Source organism: Wolffia australiana, chromosome 8 (genome assembly GCF_029677425.1).
Source record: "Wolffia australiana isolate 7733 chromosome 8, ASM2967742v1".
Classification (NCBI taxonomy): domain Eukaryota; kingdom Viridiplantae; phylum Streptophyta; class Magnoliopsida; order Alismatales; family Araceae; genus Wolffia; species Wolffia australiana.
In genome coordinates, this window is record NC_135842.1 from 637388 (window position 1) to 663817 (window position 26430).

The 26430-nt window shown below is 40.0% G+C and overlaps 3 protein-coding genes across 7 annotated transcripts; 2 read left to right on the plus strand and 1 right to left on the minus strand.

Moving 5' to 3' along the window:
* Positions 1 to 2277: 2277 nt before the first annotated feature.
* Positions 2278 to 6016, plus strand: UPP (uracil phosphoribosyltransferase). Of its 2 annotated transcripts, none has more exons than XM_078579356.1 (13): positions 2278 to 2497; positions 2593 to 2670; positions 2752 to 2830; positions 2963 to 3021; positions 3220 to 3297; positions 3419 to 3500; positions 3590 to 3638; positions 3725 to 3786; positions 3909 to 3976; positions 4063 to 4118; positions 4204 to 4251; positions 4336 to 4415; positions 4503 to 6016. In XM_078579356.1, exons 1-12 carry the CDS (start codon positions 2366 to 2368, stop codon positions 4400 to 4402), a joined length of 858 nt encoding a protein of 285 aa, XP_078435482.1. In that variant the 5' UTR covers positions 2278 to 2365; the 3' UTR covers positions 4403 to 4415; positions 4503 to 6016. The 2 variants fall into 2 exon arrangements, with proteins under 2 accessions (XP_078435482.1, XP_078435481.1); XM_078579355.1 differs by having other exon boundaries at positions 2279 to 2497; positions 5660 to 6016.
* On the minus strand, positions 5551 to 7720 carry LOC144706419 (transcription factor ILR3-like). The gene is made up of 5 exons (XM_078579357.1): positions 7323 to 7720; positions 7074 to 7136; positions 6910 to 6987; positions 6677 to 6842; positions 5551 to 5905 (listed from the first exon to the last, which is right to left on the minus strand). The coding sequence occupies exons 1-5, from the start codon at positions 7442 to 7444 to the stop codon at positions 5663 to 5665; spliced, it is 672 nt and encodes a 223-aa protein (XP_078435483.1). The 5' UTR covers positions 7445 to 7720; the 3' UTR covers positions 5551 to 5662.
* Positions 7721 to 10585: 2865 nt separating this feature from the next.
* On the plus strand, positions 10586 to 14297 carry NEDD1 (Transducin/WD40 repeat-like superfamily protein). 4 transcript variants are annotated; one of them, XM_078580084.1, is made up of 11 exons: positions 10586 to 10648; positions 10759 to 10983; positions 11107 to 11219; positions 11313 to 11573; positions 11687 to 11791; positions 11938 to 12003; positions 12082 to 12303; positions 12378 to 12866; positions 12949 to 13326; positions 13402 to 13575; positions 14031 to 14297. In XM_078580084.1, the coding sequence occupies exons 2-11, from the start codon at positions 10818 to 10820 to the stop codon at positions 14136 to 14138; spliced, it is 2082 nt and encodes a 693-aa protein (XP_078436210.1). In that variant the 5' UTR covers positions 10586 to 10648; positions 10759 to 10817; the 3' UTR covers positions 14139 to 14297. The 4 variants fall into 4 exon arrangements, with proteins under 4 accessions (XP_078436210.1, XP_078436212.1, XP_078436211.1 ...); XM_078580086.1 differs by having other exon boundaries at positions 13402 to 13527; XM_078580085.1 differs by having other exon boundaries at positions 13411 to 13575.
* Positions 14298 to 26430: the final 12133 nt, after the last annotated feature.

Below are 26430 nucleotides of genomic sequence, written 5' to 3' on the forward strand. Positions count from 1 at the left end.
GGTTGCGTGGTGCATGGTCGGGGGGCACGCGTGTAGCGGCCAGGCCAGCGGGCGTGTGCGCAGAGCAGCGGGCCTCAAGGCACAAGAGTGACGCTACCAAGGCGGCGCATGGAGCGTCAAGGCTGGGATGGGTGGCAGATGCCCAAGCACCATGCCCATGGTTGCGCGGCGCCTCGCCCAGGGGCACACGTGGAGCGGCCAGGCTAGCGAGCGCGCGCGTAGAGCAACGGGCCTCAAGGTGCAAGAGCGACGCTACCAAGGCGCGCAATGCCTCCTCTGATTACTTCTATATCATCCCTTGTCTTCCCCCATGTAATGTCCATGACTACGATTTAACCTCCTTTTGATATTAATGCAATGATCATATTCCCCGATGGAGCTGCGTCTCCACCTTCTTCCCGAACCCCTTGTATACAAACTTAAGCTATAGTGAAGACTTACCCTGCAACAAAACAAGGCTGTTTAGTGTTCTGCTCCAAGCACTGAGGGCGGCACACATTAGATTCGAGCATTGTTCCTACTTAGGATTTGATCGTGTGATACCAACTGGTGGCGACGACGTCAACGCATCGACATCGGACGCGTCACCACCATCATCTGAAGTCAGCACGACCGCTAAAGACATGCCACCATCGTCACCGGACCAAGTCCACACGCCAGCATCAGGCACGTCTCCATCCACTCACGCCCCCTCACGCATCCTGACACGTCGCCAAAGGCAGATCCAGAACTTCCCCCTGACGTGACACGAAATCACGTCGCTTGTTTTTATTTTTTTTTCTTTTAACTGTAGTTTCTCTTTCCTCCAAGGCCTATATGTATAATCCAATGTTTTAAGAAACAGTAGGCAAGTCATAATTTCAAGAATCGAGTTTTCTTTTAACTCTTCTTGGAGGACTTCCCCTAGCCTCCCTATCCCTCCATCTTCTAGTTCGTCGCCGCCGCTGCCGTCACCAGCGCCACGTCTCGCCGACCATCGCCTCCGTCCCTCCTTCTCCTTCCATTTCTTCCTTCTTCCTTCTCCCTCTCTTTCTCGCCCTTTCTCTTCTCTCGCCCAGATCGTCCAGCGCCCAGCACCAGGCCGCCTCACGCCCCAGCGCCAGGCCGCCCAGCGCCCGGCCGCTCCGCACCCGCGTGCGAGGCCACCCCGCGCTCCAGCGCCGGGCAACCACGCCAGCGCCAGGCCGCCTGCGCCAAGGCGCAAGGCAACCCGCCCAGCGCTAGGCGCTCGCGCGCCGCGCGAGAGGCCACCTGCGCCAAGGCGCAAGGCGACCCACGCCCAGGCACCTGGCCGTCCTGCGCCAAGGCGCAAGACAACCCTGCGCCCATGCGCTAGGCCTCCCCGCACCCGCGCGCAAGGATACCCCGTGCCAAGGCGCAAGGCAACCCCACGCCCGGGCGCCAGACAGCCCTGCGCCCGTGCGCGAGGCCACCTCACGCCCAGGCGCTTGGGCAATCCCACGCCCAAGCGCCAGGCTGCCCCGCGTCAAGGTGCCGGCGCCCGCTTGCGCCGACCCTGCTAGCGCCCGCGCGCGCCAACCACGTCGTTGCCCACGCACTCCAGCCCCGGCCGCGCCCGCGCTCAACTGCATCCGCTCAGCAGCCTCGGACCGCACTCGTCCATCACACTTCTCGCCAGGGCAGCTCAACGCCCGGAACGCCCATATATTTCGTCCAGTGGGCCATACAACTCTCGGATTGTCCAGTCACGACTCGACCAGAATTTCCCGCAACCTCTTCCCGCACTACAGTGCCGAGGTACACCTGAACTCTTTGGTGTCGAAGTGTTCTTCGTCTAGTGTTCCGTGAGAGTTCTCCACCGCCGACAGATTTGATTTGATTTGGAACTTCCTAAAATTCTCTCTATTGTGAGTTTTCCCCGTGACGTGAATTCGAGTATTGGATTTGGTGCTTTGGCATCGTCGCGGTGGTTGACAGTACTCCCGCCCTCGACGAGGAACGGGGCTGCACCACCATCATTTCATTGGTTTTAGGTTTTCGAACTCGATCGTGTGAACTTTGTGGCCTGTTTTATTCCTCTACCTAAACCTGTCTAGCATCCTCCACCGTCATTGTCATACCCGCCACCCGAGTCGGCTCTCCCCTGATCGTCCTACGTCATCCATCCCTCGTCGTCATTCCCGTCTCTTTTAGTCGTCCTGCATCACCAACCCCATATACTAATGCCCAACTCAATGGAGTTTATTTTCATAAAAATCTTAAAATTTTAATTAGTTTAAGTTTGGGGTATGAGAAGGCTGTGTTAAGTCTCTCTTTCCCATGACCAACCCATTATCATCTTCAGCAGGCCAGCAGATAAGAAGAGCAGCTGATCAGCGACAGAATCGGCACACCGACGATTCTCATGGCGATTAACGCGACGAAACCCATGTTGCAGGCTCCGCATTGGCCTACTCCGTGGCTCTCCTCTTCAAGAACATATCTCCTCGGATCCTCTTTCCTGCCTCGCTCCTCTTCCTGCTTCCCCCACAAGAAGGTTACAATAAACCCATGTCTTGTTTTCGCTCATCATTCCACACCCTGAAAATCTTCCGTCTCCGAAATCTCAAATTGGGTATTTTACGTTGACAGATTGCGGTGGCCTACGGAAATAGGAGGCGACGTTTTCTCCCGGCTATGGCGTCTGCCACCTCGAAGGATCGGATGCTGGTAATGCGAGGTGGAGTTGGAATTTTTCATTTTTTTCTGCGCGATTTCTGCAATTTGATGTAGAAATTGAGCGGGTTTTAGGTGTTCGTGCCGCCGCATCCTCTAATCAAACACTGGGTCTCTGTTCTGAGGAACGAGGAGACTCCCTGCGCCGTCTTCAGTACGTAATAAACATTTGTTTAGACATTACTAAAATTTCAAATCAAGAGGTTGATTACGAGAGGATCAGCAATAATTATTTTTAGTTGAGTTTCATCAATTTTAACCTTACAGTTTCTAATATTCAACGCAGAAAATGCGATGGCAGAGTTAGGAAGGCTGCTGATTTATGAAGCATCAAGAGACTGGCTGGTGAAGTACACTTGCTTTCTCTAACCTTCATAAATCCAAATTTTGTTTTTAGTGTGATGTTTATTGTAGTATATGAATCCGTACTTGGTGTAGAAAAAATCTTGTGAATAATTCACATTTTTTTAATAGTTCACCCAAGTTCTAAGTTGTTTTCTGATATGTGTTTACTAACAGATTTAACGTTTTTTCTGTCTTTAGCCTACAATAAGCGGAGAGATCCAAACGCCTATGGGCGTTGCCTCTGTTGAGTTCATAGATCCCAGAGAACCTGTAGTGGTAAATATCGTTTAATCTTTCATGATTTCTGCCCATACATAATAAATTATGACGTCATTTTCGTCTATTGTCCACTTATTACGAAGGAAGTATTTTCCTTTTGTTGGCTACTGCGCTGCAGGTAATCCCAATCTTGAGAGCTGGTCTGGCACTGATCGAGCATGCTTCATCTATTTTGCCTGCAACAAGAACCTACCATCTGGGTATGAAAATTAAGCACTCCTCTGAAGCATTAACGATAATTTCTCCATTACTGATTCTTTCTTCCTCTTTTTTTTCCCATTAAAAAAAGGATTCAAAAGAGATGAAACCACGCTGCTCCCATCGCTGTACTGGAGCAAGTAAGAACATGACAAAAATACTCATTTTTTAATTGCACTGGAGGCTTTTCATGCTTATAATTTCTGTGTATTGTTTCCTCTCTCAGCCTGCCCCAGAAGTTCTCGGAGGGTACTCGTGTGCTTCTCGTTGACCCAATGCTTGCGACCGGTGGGCGTTGATATTTTCTTAATTTTCTTGGATTATTTGGTTATTCGAATGTCAAAATTCCTTTTTTAGTTTTGCCCGTGTTGCAGATGTTATGACTTCATGTTCCTGCTTTTGACTTGCAGGCGGCACCATCGTCGCTGCCATTGACTTGCTCAAGGACCGAGGAGTCAAAAATCGGCAAATAAAGATTGTAAGCCCTTCAAAGTCAAAGTCAATGTCATTTTCCTTGTAGATATCTGATTTATTATGCATGGTCTATTTTTTTATTAATCTCAGGTGTCTGCCATTGCTGCGCCACCAGCGCTTCAAAAGCTAAGTTTGCAGTTTCCAGGGTAAAGATTGACAACCGATCGCATCCTATATACCAATAATAATCTATTCCATTTAGTGGGATTTCTGACTTGCTGAAGTTGGCAGGGTACACGTTTACACTGGAATCATTGACCCAGAAGTCAACGAAGAGGGGTATCCGCGTTGACTTTGCTCTTGTGCTCATTTATTTTCCTTTAAACTTGGTTTATCATCGTCCAATAATGCTGAAAATCCCAGGTTCATAATCCCGGGGTTGGGCGACGCCGGTGATCGAATCTTTGGAACCATCGACCAAGACAGTTGATCATTGACTTCAGGTTTCTCCCTTTTCATTATATGTTTCCTTCTTGTGGTTATATTCTCATTCATGCTTCACTATTTGTTTAATTATCGAAATCAACCAGTCCAAAAGGGCAGGTTAAGGTTTTGGGTAAACTCGGGGTGAGGATGGATTGTGGACCAACTGATGATCAGGTACACTGAACATGCCTGACGAGAAAGGGCAGATCTAGGGTTTTGTTATCCAGGCTAAGTAGTCTGATCTGGTATTTTAGGCAGCTTTTTAGTTTTTTTCTTTTCTCTTCATTAATCCACAAACCCTTTCCTTCTAAAATACAGTATATTTTTTCCATGTTATTTCCACTTTATATATTACGAATTTATTGAAATCGATCAAAATTCAGTATTTTGTGGTTCAAACAACTGAAAATTGTTTTGAAGTGACCGAAGTATAATCATATGAATTTGTAGCGGAAATGTGTACAATAAGTTGTGTAAAAATGTTTATGGTTAAAGCGTCAGCCTACTAAAAGTAAATAAAATGACTTAACTAAACTTAAATAATTGACTAAATTAAGTTGTCATGAATTTACGTTAAGTGTGTATAATTATGTAAATTATTACATAGAGTTGAAGCTCAAGGCTATGTAACACGATACATTGCATATTAAATGTTATTAATTAAAATTTATTTTCTACACTGGCGAAGATGAAACATCATTTTGGAAACAATCAAAGTTGAATTACGATCGGTAAATAATGAAGACAATGATGAATTTAATGGACTGTAAGCTCTACTATGCAGACCATAAAGTAAAGTTTGGTGATTAGATCAATTTCTTGTGTGTTGAAGATATAATGGGCCCCTTTGTTCATGATGATCATTCACAGATAGGTCTGTTCTTTGATCCGCTATTCTGATCAATCTGCTTGGTTTGATCGGCCCATTTGGTCAAACATAATGGGGCATATATTGGAGTGAATGGTAGAATGGACCAGACTATAGCCAATCAAATTGATCAGACTATTGATCAAGTTTCAGAACCCTACCTGACCCTGCCATAGTGGGTGTAGTCTTAAATTTTGTTGTTCGACGTTCCATATCTCCTCCTTTTCCTCTCCTTTCTCCCCCTGAAACAACCAAGTTGCAAATGGAACGATAAGAAACTCATAAAAGAGACAATTATGAAGCTTCTCCGGCTTCGTCAGATGCCACTGAATCAGGAATATAAATCTTTTATCTTGTCTTAAAATCATGCAACTAAAGATTCTGTTTTTGCAGTGGTTAGGCAACTGGGGGCCTGAGCACGTGATCTTGGGAGGTGTCGACGGCCGTCTGTGGCAGCCATTGCCACATGGCCATCGGCGATGGGAAGTAGCTTGCGAAAGACATGTTCTTGTATGCCGCAGGTGAAAACGGCACCGGTGGCGGTGCCACAACACTATCGCAGTTCTTCATCATCTGCTCCACTCTCTCCTTCTCAGCCTTGAGCTTCATCTTCTCCTCCTTCAACTCCATTTTCTCCATCTATCCACATAGAACAGAGAAAAAATGTTAATGTTCGACATGTCTGGGTGAGGATGACAATGATGACAACACCACGTGTTATCGTTGCGAGTAGACATGGTTGTTCTGTTCTGGTCGTTTAAAACGAACAAAAAATTCACACAAAAGAACTGCTCAGGTCCTTGTTCTTTGTTCTGTTCTTTTTCATTTTAAAAAACAAACAAAATTTGCACATTTGAACAAAATTCGCACAAAGCGAACAAAAGAACTGCACAAGGGTCTGCTCGAAGTTCTGTTTGAATCCGTTTTTGTTCTGTTCCGAAAAACCAACAGAACGAGCAATTAGGACAACTTCGCACAAAAAGAACCAAACGACCACGTCTAGTTGCGAATCTGGCGATTTGAAATTACTAAATATTATCATCATAAACGAGGTTTGATGACATTGACACTGTTGTCGTTTTAACCAAATTTTAACAAAAAATGGTGGTTGAACATTGTCATCTTGAACGAGGATTGATGACATTGACACAGTTGTTTTAACCAAACATAATAAAAACGATGGTTGAAGATGACAGAGGGTTGACATCAACCAGCATTGCCAAACTGTTAGTCATCCAAATCTGTCAACGGTACCCTCACTTTAAACACGGGCTGGAGACCCTCGCCTAATTCTGTGATTAATTACCAACTAATGGAGAACGAGAAAAAGGGGAACAAGGAAAGCTTTCATTAATCATTTATCTTCGATAATGTCAAATTTATTGTTGCCAAATATGAAGATGGAAATACCTTGAGAGATTTGATTGAACTCTGAAGAGATTCGTTTGATTCTTTGAATTTCTCTGCCTCGAAGCGAAGCTGTGAGAGGCGGCGGGCAGCGTCGCCCAGAATGGCGATTTTGTCTACGTCCTTGAGAGATTTCCCGGGTTCCAAAAGCGATAACAGATCCGTGAACCTGTTCATTTTGAATAATACAATATCAATATATGGCCGAAATTACAAGATTTGAAGCGGAGATCAACCTCTCAGTAAGCTTGTCCCTGCGCATCTTCTCTCTACAGGCTTTTGATCCGGGTTTCGCAGTCGAGACGGGGCGATTTCTGCGTCGATTTTTAGGATTTACAAATATTAGAGTTTCTATCCGCGGAAACGAAACATTTGTGCTTTTTTTCGGAGCCATTTGTACCTTTTCCTGGAGCCTTGATTGTGGTCGTCATCCTCTCTGGATGAAAGGTTCATGTCCAGCACGCTGACATCAAACAGAATCAAACGGACGAAACATGAATTCCGACATCAAAGATCGACACGCATAATCTTCGAAAGAGATCCAGAAAATAAATTTCGCAAGATTCATGATTAAAAATCGTTCTTCAACGACAGATCATCAGGAAAAATCGAGATTACGTATCTTAAAATCCATCCGAAATTCTAATACCTTGAGCGAGCCGAATCATCATCGATGTGCGCCTGCCAGATGAAATCAGCCGCATGGACCTCGTCATCTAGGCCGCTGTAGTCCACGAACCACGCCCCGTTGGCGTTCGCACCCGATCCCATCCCCTCTCTCGCTAAATCGGGATCGGACGACCGCGGATCACCAAAAACCAGGCGAAATCAAAGAAAATTCAAGGCGAACAGATGAACAATCCGAAAATCTCCAATTGCTCAATAGATCCGCTAATTCTTCAAGATCTGACAACGACGAAGACGATCAAGCAAAGAATCGCCGATGATCTCTCCTTCCGAATTCTTCCCCCTTCTCCGCGCTCCGGTAGACGATCGAGAGACAGTAGAGAGAGAAAGAGATAGAGTTAGAGAGAGAGATATGATGACGATTATTGATAAGGGCACGCGTTCGACACGACCCGCCGCGATGTCGACACGGTCCTCTCATTTATTAAATATTTTCTAGAGTGGCTGTGGGGTCCACTCCGCCGATCGAACGGTCAGGATTCATTCAGCCCTGTCCGTAAGCGCGTTTGGCCGGCCGACTTTAAATCCCACTCGCGACGGGGATATTTACAATTAAAAATGTTTGATCCCAATTCCCAACTGTCCACTACCGTGGTCATGACGTGGGACTTTCTTACACTGCCACGTGGCATTCCCGGAATATTATTTCAAAATACAATTAACTTATAATTTCCCAGCGGCCAAGATTTTTTCGCTTGTTCCGTCTCAAATTCCGTTAAATCGCAGCGCTGACCCGATGGTCAACGTTTAAAAGTCTATTGCCAGCACCACAGAGGTACAGCCAACTGTGGTGGTCCTAAATATCTAGGCATCATCAGCCAAAAGTCGAAGTCATCTAATAATGACGACTATAGTTCCGGATTGTCCCAAGACGTGGACGGTGGATGGGATAGGACGAATTTCCTCCCTTCCGATTTCCGGCTTCAGTGCAGGGATGTGGACGGGACAATTTTTTCGTCCGACGATACGAAAACCGTCCCGTCCATTCGTCTTGGGACGAGTTTCCGTCCCGTCCGGGAAAAAAACCGTCCCATCCCTCATACCAGACGAAAAAAAAACCCGTTTTATATTTTTAAAATATTAAAGGTATGCTAAAAACCCGTTCATATGGATTTTTCTAAGTTTTTTTGGGAAATAAGAGGAGAGAGAGTGCGAAGGGACATATGTACAATGACTTTTGAGCAGCGTCAGAGCTCGTAAAAATACAAGGACTTAATGCAAAATGTCACAACGAGGCCACGTGGCTATATCTCAACCGTCGGATGTGAATCCGGCAGTTTTTCGTCCTTCTCTGACCGTTCATCATCCGAGACCTCCAGACAGGACGGTTTTTTTTCGTCCCACGGAACCCGGAACAGTTCCGTCCAGTCGTCCCCGGGATGAATATTTGTCTCGATTTTCGTACATTCCCTTGGACGGGACGATTTTTTCGTCCTGGGACAAAAAATTGTCCCGTCCGCGTCCCTGCACTATAACGACGACATTGATCAATTCCATTTGTGACGTAGATGGTCTTCGTAGACGGCTTCCTCAATGATAACGTCAACGATGAGGATGGAGGGTCATGTACAAGCAGTGACAAGTTTCCGACAAGTGGACATTGGTGGCTGGTGACACTGTCCGGTAAGTGGCAGTTTTCTTCGAGCAGGACTAATAGAATATAGTGCATGGACATGGACAGGATGGTTATTTTGTCCATGTACAAAAAAATCATCCCGTCCGAGAGTTTGAACGAATGACAGGATGTAGGATAGTCCACCGATCTCAGAAGGGGAGGATTCTTTTGTCCATGGACGAAATAACGCTACCGTCCGAGCCTTGAACGGCGGACAGTACAGTTTCTGAATCTCGTGGGAGTACAGTAGGTGCCTGACAGCTCCAGCTGGCTGACACACGTGTTGTGCCACTTGTCAAATTCTGAGTGCCCTAATGCTGGCGGAAGCACTGTTTCATCCCAGACGCCGGAGGAGACAAGAATGTCTTAGACGGGACGGGACGTGGATGAAAATTTGGGGCGGGATGATTCAGACGAACCTCTAAAAATTGAGACGTAAGATGGGACGTGGATCATCCCATCCCGTCCATGGTCTCCGTCCTGGACGATCCTGCACTATAGATGGCAGAGGGTTGAGACTTGAAGATCCCAAGTTCACAACTTGCAAAGGACAGTCTCAAACAACTGAAAAGTAAAGAATTATAGTCGAGACATATACCTTTTTCGTAGTTAGCAACCATCATCGACCTAAACGACTACAAAGTTTAGGGACTCTAAGACAGACGACGTTGGCGTCGATGCCTGTTGACGAGGACGTCATACCAATCCCAATTCTCATGGGACCAGGCCTTGGTAGAAAGTTATCAGGCCCAAATAAAGTGGACAATCATAAGCCCATTTTGAAATGCATCTAAAATATTTGAAGTAACATTCTTCATACTTGCACTTAGGGAACGACACGTCCGGGACATGACGCCCCGGACGTGACGGGACGGATGACAATCCATGACAGATGACAATCCGTGACAGATGGAGATGTGACAAAAGTTTCGTCACGTCACTGTCCCATCACACATCTGAGGATTTCGGAAAAATCCATCACGTTTGTGTCACTGTCATGGTTTGCGGCGTCCCCATCACGTCCCTGTCACTTCCCCATCACTGGACGGTGTCACCGTTAAGTGTAACGGGAAAAAAGCCATGCGGAGGAGAGAGAATTATAGGGGCATATATCCAATTATCTTTGGACGGCATCCTGTTGCGCGCGTGAATTAATGCATGGACTTTTTCTGCAAAATGCCAAGAAATCGAGTTAGCAATACCACATGGTGAAATCTCGCCCGTCAGAAGCTTAAATCTAATGCTTTTTAGCTTTTTTGGTCATTTTTAAAATCCATCGCGGCTGTCGTCCGTGATGGCCATCCCGTCACGTCACACGTCCGAGGCCCCCTGTCACCGTCACGCCCAGTTCGTCATCTGTCGCCGTAACCATCACGGGCCCCTAATTTCGTCACCGTCACTGTCACGTCATCCGTCACGTCGCCGTCACCATGACGTGTGACGTGACGGATGACGGCTGCCATTCCCTACAGTTGCACTAAAACTAGGCCTTGAAAAATAAACAGTGATGAATTTCGAGAACATTAAAATATGAGGGTATAGTTATAATTTCTGAGAAAACGGGGTTATAACTAAAACGGGGTTTAGTGATAGTCCTTTTGAAGTTCAAATATGAGCAGAGTGACAGCAACCTTCGTCGTGGAAGCTGCCGACGCGTCGCGAACATCAACGACGTAAGAAAAATTTCTGGTTTTCGAGCAATTTCAGGAATTAAAGTTCTTTCTGAATCTCTGATCTTCTATAGGCATTGAAGCTTAGTCAATCGTTTTTCTCATTCTTGTAGGCGGTGCGATTATTGGTAGGTTTTGTATTTTGTTTGGCTTGTGAAGAAAATTTGAAGGGATGGGGGGCACGGTTCTCGCGGATTCGTCCGCGGCGCTCCTGGCTACATGCGGAGGAGACACCGTGAAGCTTTTCGATTTGACGATGGAGTCCGGGGATCCGTGTGCTCTCAGTTACTCGCCAGCTCCTGGATCCAACGTTAATGCTGTACGGTGGAATCACACCAGTAAGTATACTGGACGGAAATTCACCTCTTTTTTTGGATTTTTTATGTTAAGTAGTCTAAATTATTTGATCGGAAATCTACCAGCTTTTATATCTTTATGCTATTTTATGGGGGGTTGTGCAGATCTTGTTGTTGCCAGCGCTGGAGAAGATAAAAAGATCTCGCTTTGGCGAAAAAATGGGCAAAGTATGGGCGCATTACCACTGACGGACGCTGATGCTGGTGACAATATAAATGTCAGTGTTTACGTTTGTCAACTGTTCATCTAGTTTTTACTGACATCTAACGCTCATAATCCCAACTGATTCTTCGAATTCAACAACTTGTAGGAATCCATACACTCCATTAGTTTCAGTAACAAGGGTTCTAGATACTTGTGTTCTGGTGGAAGTAGCCACATCGTTAGGATATGGGATCTGCAGAGAAAACGTTGCATCAAATGGCTGAGTGGGCACACTAGTACAATTACCAGTGTAATGTATAACTTTAAAGATGAGCATTTGGCCTCGGTCAGCTTGAAAGGAGACATCATTATTCACAGCCTTTCGACCGGATCGCGCGCAGCTGAACTGAAGGACCCAAGTGGACAGGTTTTAGCATACCTTTATGGAAGGATTTTCAATCTTTATTTTTTCAAAGTCACTTCTCAACATTAGTCACTTATTGTCATTTCATCTTTTTATTTTGTTTATTTCTTGAGTAGGCCTTGAGGATTCTAGATTATTCCTGCTTTAGTCGGCACATTTTTCTGACGGCGGGTGATGATGGGTCTGTACATTTGTGGGATGCAACTATCCGCAGCCCTAAGGTTTGTGAACTTGCACTGTTGTACATGAGATTTTTCATTTTGGCAGAATTATAGATTGCTCAGATTTTTGGGTATTCATCCTCATACTTCCCAATAATTTTTGAAAATCATCTATTTTGTACTCATTAAAGAATATCTACTGACAGATGTCTTGGAATAAGATACATTCTGCTCCAACTGCTGGTGTCTGTTTTTCGCCTTCAAATGATAAGGTCTGATGTTCTTTAGTAAAAATATGCCTTGTCTTATTTATGTGCTGTATAATTTACCCTGTTTTTATCTCTTCCCAGCAAATTGTGAGTGTCGGCCTCGATAAAAAGTTACACTTGCTAGATACTGGAAGCCGAAGGCCTGTGTCATGCCTTCATCACGAGGCGCCATTCTCTTCGCTGGCAATTAGAGATGATGGCTTCATACTCGCTGCAGGAACAAACACTGGTCTCGTCGTTTTCTATGATCTGAGAGGAAAACCCCAGCCCTTGACTCTTCTTTGTGCGTACAGCAGTGTTGAGGTGCAGAACTACTTCTGAATGTGAATATGAACCTTCATTTACTTCTGGTTCTAAGATCTTCCTCGAATCATCAGGCAGTTACGAGCTTATGCTGGCAAAAATCTAAGCCTGCGATCGTGAATGAGAACTGCTTCAACGAGGTCGCTCTTCTCGGAAGCACCGGGGAAGACTCTGTTATCATGCCAGATCCGCTTCCGTCCTCGTCATCCTCAATAGGAGCTGCAAGCCCTGGTCCAGGGTCACCATCTGTTACGTCACAAGAATCAACTCCCTTTCGTAGCCAAACATGGACGGGCGGTTCTCTTTTAAAGTTGCATGCCCCTCGGATGAGTTCAAACCTGAAGGATGACATGGACGTCTTCTCCCCCCTCGTTGACGTTCAGCCCATTCCTCCTTCGCTTGGAAAATGGGGTTTTGAGAGAAACGAAGCCATGAAAGATAGTTTGGCTGGCGACAAGTCGATGCCTTTTTCTTCATCGGTACTGAAAACTTCCTTCTTGGAGGGAAATCTGGACTGTCATCCTATTTCAGACTGGAGGTCTAGCTCGTCCTCTGTCTTGCAGGTTCTTCCTCCTCTCCACCATAAAAAGATATTGACTTTAATTTTTTTGGAAGCATGATTCATCTTGGATTGCAATTTCTCAGGAGAATACATTGATCATGGGTTCATCATCTGCGTTGACCAGTGAGTTGACTGGAATATCCACAGCCACCCGCCGTCAGCCTCTTGCATTGTCTCGCTTTGTGCCCAGCACTTTACCAGATTCATGGGAGCCGTCGAGTACATCTATCAAGAGCTCCTTATCGGGGTCCAGTTTTGGACCAAGTGGAAATTTGGAGCCCTCTACTGCATCCTCGCTGGGGGTTGCCAAAACTCACATAGCACAAACCAATGCTGAGCTTCTTGGTTCATCAATGATGTCGGCACTATCATCGTCTTTGCCATCCATTTCAAAACGACTTCCCACCTCAGCCAGTGAGGATTTAGGAAGCAGCTCTGTAAAGCAAGAGTCATCATCTACGGTCAGAACTAGTTTTTATTCTTTATAATTTGATATAATAATTGACCTTCTTTCAAGGTTATTTTGTGATGGATAGGGTGTGCAGGGGGCTGCTGCTCACTCGGGAGAACAGACAATAGGGTCAGCGCCATTTTCCCTACAACTTGTTCAGCGCACTCTTGAGGAGTCACTGGGATCTTTGCGAGAGTCCATACACGAAGATGTGAGGAACCTCCATATTGAATTGCTAAGACAGTTTCACATGCATGAGGTTCTTTGTTTCTCTCTATTCTCTCTCTATTTTCTGTTTCCTCTCTTGGCCCTCTCTCTGTTCTCTATCCGGTCTCCCTTCTCTCTTCTTTATCTCTTTGTCCTCCCTCTCTCTCTTTTCTCCCTTGTGTTTGTCCCTCTCTGTTAATCTTCTGCGCCTCTTTTTTCTCTGCACCCTACTTGTTATCTCTTCACAGTCTCTACTTCACACTTTTCTGTTCCTTCTTCTCTTCCTTCCTTTGTGTGTATCCCTCTCTTCTGTCTTCCCTTCCCTCTTTCATCTCTTTCTCTCTTCCTCTCTTCTATCTTTCCTTGTGCGTCTCTCTCCCTCTCTCTTCTCCTATTGTGTCTCTCTTGTCTCTCCTTCTCCATCGCTTTTCTTTCTTCTCTCCTCTCTTTTTTCAATTTTTATAGGAAGATTTATTTTCCTGTTCTGAGGGAGTCTATCTGATGTAGGAGGAAGCAGCTGCATTTAAGAGCTCAGTTTTAGAAAAGATGGACGACCTGCTCAAGGAAGTCCAGAGTTTAAGGAGAGAGAATCAGCAGTTGAAGATGCTCTTGTAGACTAGACAGTCCATATCCATGGTACAGGTTTGGTGCATTCTGACCCATTTGATCTCATCTATTGATTTCACTTAACTATTCATACTGATGATCATAAAATTTCAAAGACTGTCAACCTATTTTTAGATAAGGTGTCATCCTAAAGCTCATTTTCGAGTACTCCAAAATATGTCAGTAAAGTTGATGCTACGATTTCATTCAGTCCATAAGTATTATTACCTCGCTATGCTCATATAACAGTACAAGAAAAGGCTCTCTGGTGCTGTGCTTGAAGAGAGTAATGATATCGGACAAAAATCTAGTATTCTTTAGGGCTTGTTTTATGCAGTTTTAGAAGACCATATTAACGTCAATAAAATTGTGGTTTAATGTGTATTATTTTGTTCAACATGATGCAGAATGTTGCATTGTTTTTGTAGAATATCTAATTTAGTTTTTAATCCTTGACTACATGACAAACTAGCTGACCCTTTAATTTCTGCTGAATAAAACTAAATCAATATCCCTTTAAACCTTATAAATTGCATAAATAGGCTTGATAACTCATTGACTTTGACTCCCAAAATTTCAGAAAATTTAATGCTCAAACGCGACATGGTTTCTTTCAATCCTACGTTGAAAAATAAAATCATGCCCAGTATCTAAATACTTATTATGAATACTATTGAAATACACGACTTAGTGTAAACAGTCTAAACATCTAAGCGTGGGCCATAACATTTGACTAACCAAATTAAGTCCCATGGATCAAAAAAATATTTATGGTATAGAACATAACAAAATCGTGTATTACCAAGGGTTCACTCGTCCATTTAGGACTTAAGCTGTTATACACTTACTTCCATATTCATAAATTACAAAAGGCATTTTAAGGAAATGCCTAAGCCTTAATTCTACTTCGAGATTCCCTAATTCTACTTCATGATCCATTTTCATAATTTAATATCCACAAAAGGCTTTAATATCTGAAAAATAACATAAATAATAAGCATTTACATGTAATAAGTATTTGTTATACTCAATTAGTCGACATATGAATGTCAAAATATTTAAATGTTTATTTCATTTATGTTTAATTTAAAAGTTCTTGAATTATTTATTTTCTAACGCATAAAAGATGACTTTTGATTTAACATGGGAGGAGCTTGATTATCGCTTAATTGAACGACTCAGATATCATGGGAGATAAAATGGAATAAGGTGCTCATTAAATGTTGCATCTGTATGGCCTAAAAGTTACAATTATGTCTAGTTATTGAAAACAAATCAAGTTACTATCTTGGCCAAATATTCGTGGGATTCAACAAAGATGAACTATGTGAGGTTGTTGACCTACACTACTTTTCCATTGCAAGACATGTTTTTTGATATAACTGTGGCCAGAGTCCACACTTTTATCAAAAAACATGAGACACAACATCAGATAGCTTCAAATATGTGAGACCCATTCAGAAATAAGTAAACAACCTGATTTTTCTTGATGTGATTTAATCCTCTAAAAGAATCTAGACCATTTATCTCTCCAATCATTTAGCAACAGCCAATATATTGGTTTGGATATAAAATTTATAAATATAATAACTGGTACTGTGGAATCCTACTTAAACAGTGATTGCAAATCCTTATAACTATTACTTAGAATTATTATCAAAATTTCTGGCCATAACCAAAGACATCTACATGATCCCTACTTTCAGTATTTTAATTCTTGTAAACAAAAGTATTATATTATAAAAGTATAGCCATACATGTTTAGACTTTATTAATCAATATCTATTCAATTCACCTCAACTGCCCCCATAATACTGTTGGGTTCTAGAGACCTAGATCTGGATGAACAAATCAAAACATTCCGCAGCGGAAGACTTAAACGGAATCATCACGACATCGATAAATCATTGAACAAATTTCCTCGACACAGATCGCATCCGTGATTCCTTTGATCGTCGAACGAGTCGCGTGGAACTGCTCATGTGTGTAGTCTCTAGAAATATCCATGTGGTCCTCGGCATGTCGGATCTCCTCCTTCTTGTTGAGAAACCTCGTTCACGCTCTGTCGTCGTCATTACACTGTACCGATCGCATCATAATAGAGAGGAGTCGTGGGAGAAAGGAGAAGAAGGGGAAAGCCCCTGAACAATTCTGGCCTGGGTGAATTTTGTTCAAGGCCTTCCTCTATTTATACTAAGTGCGTATTTTTCATAAAACCCCCAAAACTTAAGTATATCTTCCGACGTATAAAAATACCATTTGTGTGTGACCTTCTAGGCACATATCTCAGTCTAGTTAATGACTCCAATGGCCCAAAAACCTTTATTGGCCTTCCAATTAATTAACTATATCATCATATCGACTAATTAATGTCAGAATGAGTCTCCAACACGATAAGTTGATTGATAAGCCAAAAATTAGGTAATTAAATTCCATTTTCGTTGTTGATTTTAGCTTATGCAATAAAATTTATAAAACCTTAACTTAAGATGTATAATGATAAGTATAGGAATCGTCCAAGAGAAGCAAGTAAGGAATTCAATTAGTGATCTACTTGAATAATTTGACCCTAATTAGAGTTAATTTAATCTTCAATGAAGATCAAATTACCCTAATTAGATTAAGAATTTAGAAAGGAGGGTAGAAAAGATGGGAGGATTAGAAGAATTAGGGATCTCTAAATTGACTTCTTTGATCCAATAAAAAGGGTCAAGGGAGTCAAATCGAGGGGTGAAGAAGGAGATTTGGTCTTAATTTGTTTTGGAGAGATTTGGAAACCAAATTCACTAACTACTATCCCATAAACACACCTTAATCTTCCTAGAATTTAAACATTTTTATAACTTTTTTCTTGTTCTTAATTTGTAGTTGGACTAGTTAGATCAACTCAATGCTCACTCCTCTTGATCCTAGTAATGACTTGTACATTCCAATCAAGCCTAGCGATTTAGAGATTCAGACCAAGATCAAGAAGAATGATGAAGAAGTTCACTAACAAATCATCCAAATTACACTAACAATTCAAATGCAATGACATACAAAGCACCAAATGGGCTTGATCCAGGCTGGTTCTCCTCTCTGTCTTGCAGCTGTGAAAGATCCCCCTCCAGAATGACCTCCTCATTCCAAAATTCAGCTTTTATACTTAAATGGTAAAAATTACCATTTTACCCCCACTCAGTAATTAATTTTTATCAATCGATGTAGGGTTGATCTGAATAATCCAACCATACAGATAGAAAGTGGAGGTTGAGATGAGCAAATCCATAAAAATGATCTCAATCGGACTTCAAAATCAAAAGTTATTAATAAATAAAAATTGACCAATCTAAGCCGTTGTATCAATTTTAATTTATTTAATTTTATATTTTAAAACACACAATCATGTGTCGATCTCCCATTGTCTGGAAAAATCTTAACTTCTTTTGGGGAATCCTCTCACAGTGTGCCACATACCCTTGTCCTGAAATCAAAAGAAACAGAAAAATAAATGGAATACGTGTCAACATACATTTACCATTTTTTAAGCTTCACCCAATCATAGGATGTCACGTCACCTCCCGTGCGTGTGCTTTGTATGTGCCACCCTCAAAAGAGATGACTGCGAATAGCATTTAAGCCATCGGATTTGCATATGGCGATCGAGATATGGCCACGTGGCCCCGCTGAATCACTCTCTTGGATTCTTGCACACAAACCCCTGCCTTTATTCGCGTGTGCAATCCGACGCCGCCCAAAAATATTCATGCATATGCCCCTTCACTGTCTCTCTCCTCCATATTTCATAAAACCATACAAAAATCCCGTTTAATTTAATAATTTGCAACTATTTTAATTGGATCTTCATGCTTGTAATGGGCGACCGAGAGCTGTTTTAAGGGCACAATTGCAACAAAAATTTAAGAAAAAACCCCTCTGACTTTCGAATTTAACTTAAAGCTCCTATTTTTCTAATATATATATATTTTATTTGAATATTCATTTCTTCCTTGAATAAATTCCCAAAAATCCAATAAAATTCTAAAAATATATGGAAAATTCAGTAATTCGTCCATGCATTAAGTAACATTAAACTTAATTTTTAAACCTGCCATTTTCATTTAAAGATAATTATTCCAAGCTTCAATAAATTAGGGAAAAATCAGAAATTACTTGGAAAAATTAATTAAGATGTAAATATATGATAACAACCCTATTTTAGACTCTTAAAATGCATAAAACTGTGCGAATTATTTTAAATAAATACAGAATTCAGGGTGTTATCATCAATTTTATCCAATCAATAGGTCGAGTCTCCAACTTGAGGGTTGCCGAGCTACACTTCGATACACATGAGTTTATATCGACACATTCATGGAACATGTTCTTCATCGGTTATTGTGATATGTATAATCCCTCATCCACTTGATGCTCCTAGGATGAATTAGGGTATGGTGTACTGTCCAACCCTAATCGGTCATCCGAGTTAGTATTGACGCATTCGGAAATCATTAGAGAGCTCTTCTCTCAATATTTTACTGCCTTGCCAAGGACTTCATTGCATCATCTTCCTTGAGATGTCACCTCTTATATCAAGGGTGGACGATCCCATCTTGACCACTCAATTGTCTTCATGAACTTCTTGTTGCACCCAAACTAAGACTATTTAGAATCCCGTGACTAGGGACATGTACATCATAGTCAAAGTACAAATGTTCATCCACAAGATGCCTTTGGTGTCTCAGGTCTAAGGACCACTTACACAACCGTGACGTGAATCAACCTGATTGACAGTTTGGTATAATACCACTCAGGGATTTGGACGGATCAATTTAATGAACTCGTTCCACTAAAGAGCACCCACTATCTATCCTCAGTGTCTCCACATTAATGGCTACGGGACTGGCCATATTCATCATGAGTGGGACTAGATAGTGTTATTCTATCCGGATACTTTGATGTCATTCTCGTGTATCCTTCGAATAGGAATATTTAGAACACATGCTTAAATACTATTTATCTCTGTATAACAATCTCACCATAATTCACTTAGTCGGATCATGTATTCATGGACTTCATTATAAGCATCACACGTTCATTATAATGAATATGTTCTATTAATGAACATAGAACGAGGTGTGGAATGTGTGATTGGCTTGTCTGCCACACATATTTCCATCAAATACAAATAAACAAAGATGAAAAATTTGGATGTCTTGATCATTTTACATAATTGATGAGAGTTTTAATCATCGTCTTCTATTTATAAATGTGTTAAACGTATCCGAAAAATTATACATGGGGATCACATTGAATTGGATCTTTTTCAGGCCACTTAAACAAATTGATCTGATTGAATAAGTTTATGGATACCTCCATATGCTCTAGATCAAACTAGAAGATTGATATGAGAATTAAAAAATGGAATCAATTTTCAATCAAATCAAACATATTTTAACAATACATTTGATCTATGGAGGATCTGGTGATTAACAATTTAAATCTTGGTTAAATATGTGGTAAAGGAATTTGATTCATGAAAAAATATTATAATTTCTTACATGAGCATTTACTAAGCACAAAATCCACCGAGAAAAAAACTATTTCCTATATAATTATTTATATTTTTATAGGATTATACATTATAATTTAAATCTAATTTAATATATGAAATCTAGAGAAAATACATTCATTACGTGGAGGAAATATTTATCCCACAAAACCTACTTTAGCCAAATATGAAAGAATTACTACGGGAAATTTTCTAAAACTAAATAATACTTGTTTATAATTAAAAGTCCCTTATGGCTTTGTGATTGTGGCAGCTATAGACGGCTTACCCTTAAAAGTTTTAGCGCAAAACTGGAACGTCAGTTATGGTGCTATGCATTGATAAATTTTGGATTGTTGATCATTTTCTATCCCCCTTGATCCATATCATCCAATTCTCCAATTCTCCAATTCCCAAATATTTGTGTAATTAAATCAACCCGACAAGGGAGTAAAGTAAAAGGTACTTATTCCAGAATTAGATGTGATTCCATTTTGTCAAACCATGCGCCACAACACATTTAACACAGTAGGGTTGATTTAAATCTGTTATTTTATCTGTATCCTCCACGTGTCCAATGCATTAGAATGCAATTAGAATTAAAATCTGCCCTTTATTCATTGATTGCATATCTTTCAAGTTAAAAAGTTGTAATGATTGACACTTTGGCTGGAAAAAATAATCATTGGTTGCATCCAATAATTGGGCATAATCTAAACAAATCAAATTGTAATATATAGGGGAGCTGATTAAATTGTAATAAAATGCATTTAAATCCATAAAATATTTTTTTACCTCAACAAAAAGTATTCTGACATTTTGTTATAACTCTGATGCTATAAATTATGTAAAATTATGTAAATTTTGAAATAATAATAATAATATCATTCAAAAATCAGAATTAATTAGTTTAAGTCCAAATACCATGCAAATGTGATTATTTTAATGATAACAAACATGTAAAATTCTTGATATTACTATCATAATTAGCATGTTGTTTTTAACTATTACCCCTAACATAATCAGTATTAGTCCTGTAGCAATGCCCATTAGGTTATGTTTCTGTTGTCCATTTATCTTGAAATGAAGCAAGCTATGTACATCAAGAGTCAAAATATTAATCATATGCTTAATGTGAATTCTTGTATTTAAATTTACACCTTAGCCTTTCCAGGAATACCTAGAAAACCCCTCTTAGTATCGAGAGCGATTATTGTGATGAGTGAAGCTCAAAACTTCAGGAATGCTTAGTGTGAATGCTCCTCACTGGATTTGACACAATAAGCCGGCAATTCCCTCAGTTCACTTGTAGAATGGTGGGGATAACATCTTTCGCAAGAAAGATCCTTCTCTCAAGGGTGGTGGTACTTAGTGCTTGGGGTTTCCATTTTCTTTCTTCCTAACTCAAAGTAGGAATTAAAAATTGTTTCTTTTTTTCAAAGCACATAATATCAAGTGTGTATTAATGAAACATGGGTGATAATTCTCCAATGTACCTATGGATAGATATAAGAGAACAATGGATGGCTAAAAAGGAGGTGTTAGGGTAGGTAAAAGGGAATGGGTAGATAGATATCATTGGATAGCTTACTCCCAAGAATAGAAAAATGTGCAGAATAACGCAGAAGGGTGTAACTGAAGATGATGGTGAATGATATAGGTGTGACCAAAGCAAGCGAAAAACAAACACATATAGAAAATAATATCCATACAGAAACCAAAGCCAGGAAATCACATAATACTATTATTATTATTTTATGTTTTTATATTTTTTATTAGAAAATGGGTGAACAAAAATACAAATAATTTATTAGAAAATGAGGAAGTGTTGAGAAAATGGAATGCCATTGGTATAATTCATCCCATGGTAGTTGATGCCATCAAATATGTAGTGAAAAATATGTGTTTTATGATTTATATTATGGTTTATATCAGTATTATGCACCAAAAAGTATCACATATTCATATTGAAAATGAAATTAACACTCATTTTTTTAATTGGTCCTAACTAATGGGGTTTAATGTTGAAAAAGTATCATTCTTGAATCAAGATGTTTATTTTTCTCATTATTTCCTTGGAGCTTCATTCATAACAGAGCTTAGGTAGTTGAAATATTAATGGTGGAGAATAAATGGACCTAAAGCACAATGAAGACCGCTATAGAGCATACCTAATCCAGATCCCAAAAGGAGCTTAAGACAAGTCAAAGGAGAGGTCTACTTTTAAAGAGAAATTCAAGTGGGCGGTTGATGTTTCTTTACTATAAAGGGGGGAACAAAATTGACTGACCCAATTGCGGAATCCTGGCCACACATTTCAGGTTTCTCACATTGAGAATCTAGAATCCTTATTTATACCCTTTTTCTCCCACATTATAACTATCCCTTAATTCCTGTCCCAAACTCTATTTTGGCAGCCTTAACTGCGGCAGTGTTTCTTGGATCCACTTTTTTTGACGATCAGGTTGAGTGAAGAAGGGAATCAGATCATCAGGTTTGGGGGAAACTTAAGAAGAACACATCCTTGGCCCAAAAAGGAGGTTCCTGCCTTCCACACTAATTTTTTTCTGGCTTGGTTATCACAGGACATGCTAGCCAAGACCCAGGGCTCTCTAATGCCTCATAAGGCACTAAAAAACATCATCCTAAAGCTCTAGTTATTGCATTCTTACAAAACCAAAAAATGGAATACCAACACATATTTTTTGGTGTCGCCACGTCAACTTGGGGGTGTTCGTATGGGAATCTTAGTGCCCTCTGCTAAAAAAGTATTTTAAGCTATTTTATGTAGTTATTCTTTGATTTATTAACATTAAAATATTAAAATAAAGCTTATATTTGAAGTTATTCTCAACATAAGTTAGAGTTTCCTTCATTGCATTTGCTTAAAAAAGAAGAAAACTATTTCTTCTTATAGAGTTAGTTTTTGTTTTTATCTAAAAACTATAAATATATAATCACGTGGAAAAATATTCTAAATGATTTCTGGATCTCTGTGGTTTGACCCTTACTCAAATCTATTCTTAGTAAGGAAACATTATAAAGTTTTTGTTTAACCTTGGAGTTAACGATGACATATACACTTTTTTTTGGCTTATCAACTGGCCTTGTTGCCAGGGAGCCAGTTTTATCAATTAGTAATTTATTTTATTTTTTCTAACATTTATTTGAATGCAGAAAATGTTTAAGAGGGATCAGAAAGATGTATTATATTTCTAAAATATATTTTACGTAATCTTTTTTGTCTATTTATTGTAAACATCATGTCAAAGAAGGGAGATCCAACTTCTAAAAATTTTCAAGACAGAACCAAAGTGGTAATTGATGATAAGGCTGAAGAAATGGCAAATGACCATAATGCAAAACTTCCTGAAGAATGGAGAGGCACAAAAATAAGGGTTTCTGTGAGCCTAGTGGGAGTAAGACTAACACTACAATTAATGCTCCTATACTTGAAGGAGTTAAATTTAAAATTTATTATGTTATCCTAAACAATTTGCCTAACTTCAGAGGGCCAGCTATTGAAGATCCTTATATTTATTTAGAAGAAATTACCGATATTTGCTTTATGAATCAGATTTCAGGGATATTTCTAGACGTCATGAAAATGAATGTTTTCATTGATACATTGAAGGATATAGAAAAAAAATGGTATATAAATTTGGGTAAGACATTTGACTCGTGGGATGAAATTGAAAATTGTTTCTTCAAAAAGTATTACCCTATTTCGAAGAATAATGTGTACAAGAGAGCAATCAGGTCATTTAACCAAGGAGATGATAACTTTAGTGAAGCATGGGAAAAATACAAAGATGTCCTTAGGAAATGCCCTCATCATGGTCATACTAGAGTGCACCTGATTCAATTTTTTATGAAGTTTTGAATGATGTTTCTAAGAACAAGGTCGACTTATTTTGTGGAGGCACCATTCCCGATTGCTATGATGAAGAATTATTTGAGATAATGGAGAGGCTTGCTGAATTTGATCTTCACCACATTGGATTGAGCAAGAAAGGTAGAGAATTAGGGCATAAAATAGGAGGAATTCTGCACATTAAAGGACAAGAGGAAGAAGTCAAGCATAAAGCCGTGAGGGCTCGAAGGAATATCACTGAGAAGAACTTTGAACAAATAGTGGGAAGCATTGAGAAGATCGCTTCTAAAATTAGTAGTTCTAATGTTGTATATTCTTTATGTTCAACTTGTGGTGACAGGGATCTTGAGGAAGGTGAATGTCAAGGGGAAGAGGAAGTCAATGCACTTGACTTCAACCAAAGAAGGGGACAATGGTAAGGGCAAGGAAAATAACAAAGTTCACCCTTCAACCATAGTCTCCAAGCTCAAATTCCACCAAGAAATATTTTTGTACACCCTCAACATCAGCAACAATATCACGCTCACTCTACCTATCAATATAAATATTCTCAACCTGCTCAAAATTCTGAGCCTAATCAAAGTGATATTTTCTTGCAGATGTTCTAAAGGCAGAAAAATATGTTCATAAGATGGAGGGTGAAATTGAGAGATTAAAGAAAAGCCAAGTTGATGAAGGAAGAGGTAAAAGAGTGGAACTAAATTCCCCTAAATGTTTATTCCCAGCCCAAACTCTTATGAATCCTAAGAATATATTATTCATTGAATGTGAAAAAAATTCTTGTGACATGATTTGTGATGAAATAGATTCTTATGAGGAGGAGGTTCATGCCATTTCTAAGATAAGAAATAGCAAGGAGCTATCTGATCCTCATAACAAAAATTATAATAAAAGGAAAGAAGACCATGAACAGAATGAAGAGGTTTAGATCAAAAGAGGAGAATATCAACCCCCTATTCCTTTTCCAAGTGTAGTGAAATCTTCTAAACCATCCTCAGATCATGAAACAAGAATGATTGATGCATTTACATGTGCAACTGTCGTGTTTCACCTTGGAAAAATGTGTTGAAAGGTGTTCCGTCTATATCTAAATGTGTTAAAGATGATAACACACCTAGGAGAAACCCAGAAAAGGTTGATTTATCTGAAAATTTTAGTTCTCTGATTTCACATTTCATGCCTCTAAAAAAGAAAGATCCTGGAGGTCCTTTATTTAATGTGAAATTAATGGCATGATTTTTCCCAAATCATTTTTTTATTGTAGTGCAAGTGTGAATATTATGCCAATTTTTTTATTTGAAAGATTTAAATTTGGTGATGTTGAACCTATATGCATGGATTTACTACTCGTGGATGGATCTTTAAGACAACCATGTGGATGAGTGAATGATGTTTTGGTTAGAGTTAAACAATGCGCCTTCCCTGTTGACTTTATTGAGCCAGATATGAATGTGACTGGAAATTTTAGTTAATCAACTATCATTTTGGGTCACTGTTGGATTGGTTGACCTAACCCTAGGTCGTGAGACAAGGAGGGAGAGAGAAAGAGCAGAACAGAAAACAGAACAACTTCTTAACCCTAAGGTTTTCCCGTGTACCCTTTTTAATAAGGGGTACACGGATTGGGTACAGTTAATAGGCCCATTACTTATAACACAGGTGGGGCCCACTACTCATTAAGTAATACAAAACAAAATAAAAGAAAGAAGACTCCTCCTGTTAACACTCACCCATTATTTTGCCACAGAAAAGGCTGTCACAGATTTGGAAAAAAGGAACGGTTGAGTTAAAGGTTAGAGAGGAGAAAATTGAATTAAATATGACCAATTTCTTGAATATTCCTAAGGAATTTCAAGAAGAACTAGATACATGTGATCTTTTTGAAGAGGATGATGATGAAACAGTTGGTTATCTTCTTGAGATCCAATATTTAAATAAAAAAGACCCTACAATTTCTCTTGAGCTTCAAAGAGATCCCTCTCATCAAACCCTTGACTCAAATCATTGCAACATGCATTTTTGGATTCTTAAAAAATACATCCTGTCATTATATCTTTAGAACTAACCTGTAAACAAGAATGTGATCTTTAAAAAGTTCTAAGAGATTATAGACAAGCCGTAGATTGGACCTTGGATGACATTAAGGGCATTCCCTCTCATGTGTGGGAGCATAGAATTTTTCTTGAGGCTGGCTCAAAACCATGTAGACAGATTCAACGTAGGCTAAACCCTCATATGATTGAATTTATAAAAGAAGAAATTTTAAGATGGTTGGATGCTGGAATTAGTTTTCCTATTTTTGATAGTTCTTGGGTTAGTCCTGTTAATAATGGCTCCTAAAAATCTGGATTAATTTTTGAAATTAATGCTAAAGGTGAAGAAATTCAAAAGAGATTGGTCACTAGTTTGAAGAGTTTGCATTGATGGTAGAAAGTTAAATTTAGTGACCAAGAAAGACCACTATCCTTGGCCCTTCATTGGATATACTTTCAGGTCAGAATTTCTTATGCTTTCTTGCAGGTTATTTGGGTTACAAGAAAAAACTACAGTTACATATCCAATGGGAATATTTTTTTTTAAAAGAATGTCATTTGGATTATGTAATGTTCCTGCTACATTTCAAGGATGCATGAATTCAATGTTTTCTGATTTAGTTGAGATCTTTGTGGATGATTTTTTTTGTTTTTGATAATTCATTTGAGACATGTTTTCTCAACTTAGCAAAAGTTTTTGATATATGTAATAAAAACTTGGTTTTAAGTTGGGAAAATTCTCATTTTATGTTTCAACAGGGAATAATGTTGGTGCACAAAGTAAGAAAGAATGGGTTGGAGTTAGACAAGGCCAAGATCAAGATCATCAAGGAGCTACCTCTTCCCACCAACCTAAGGCAACAT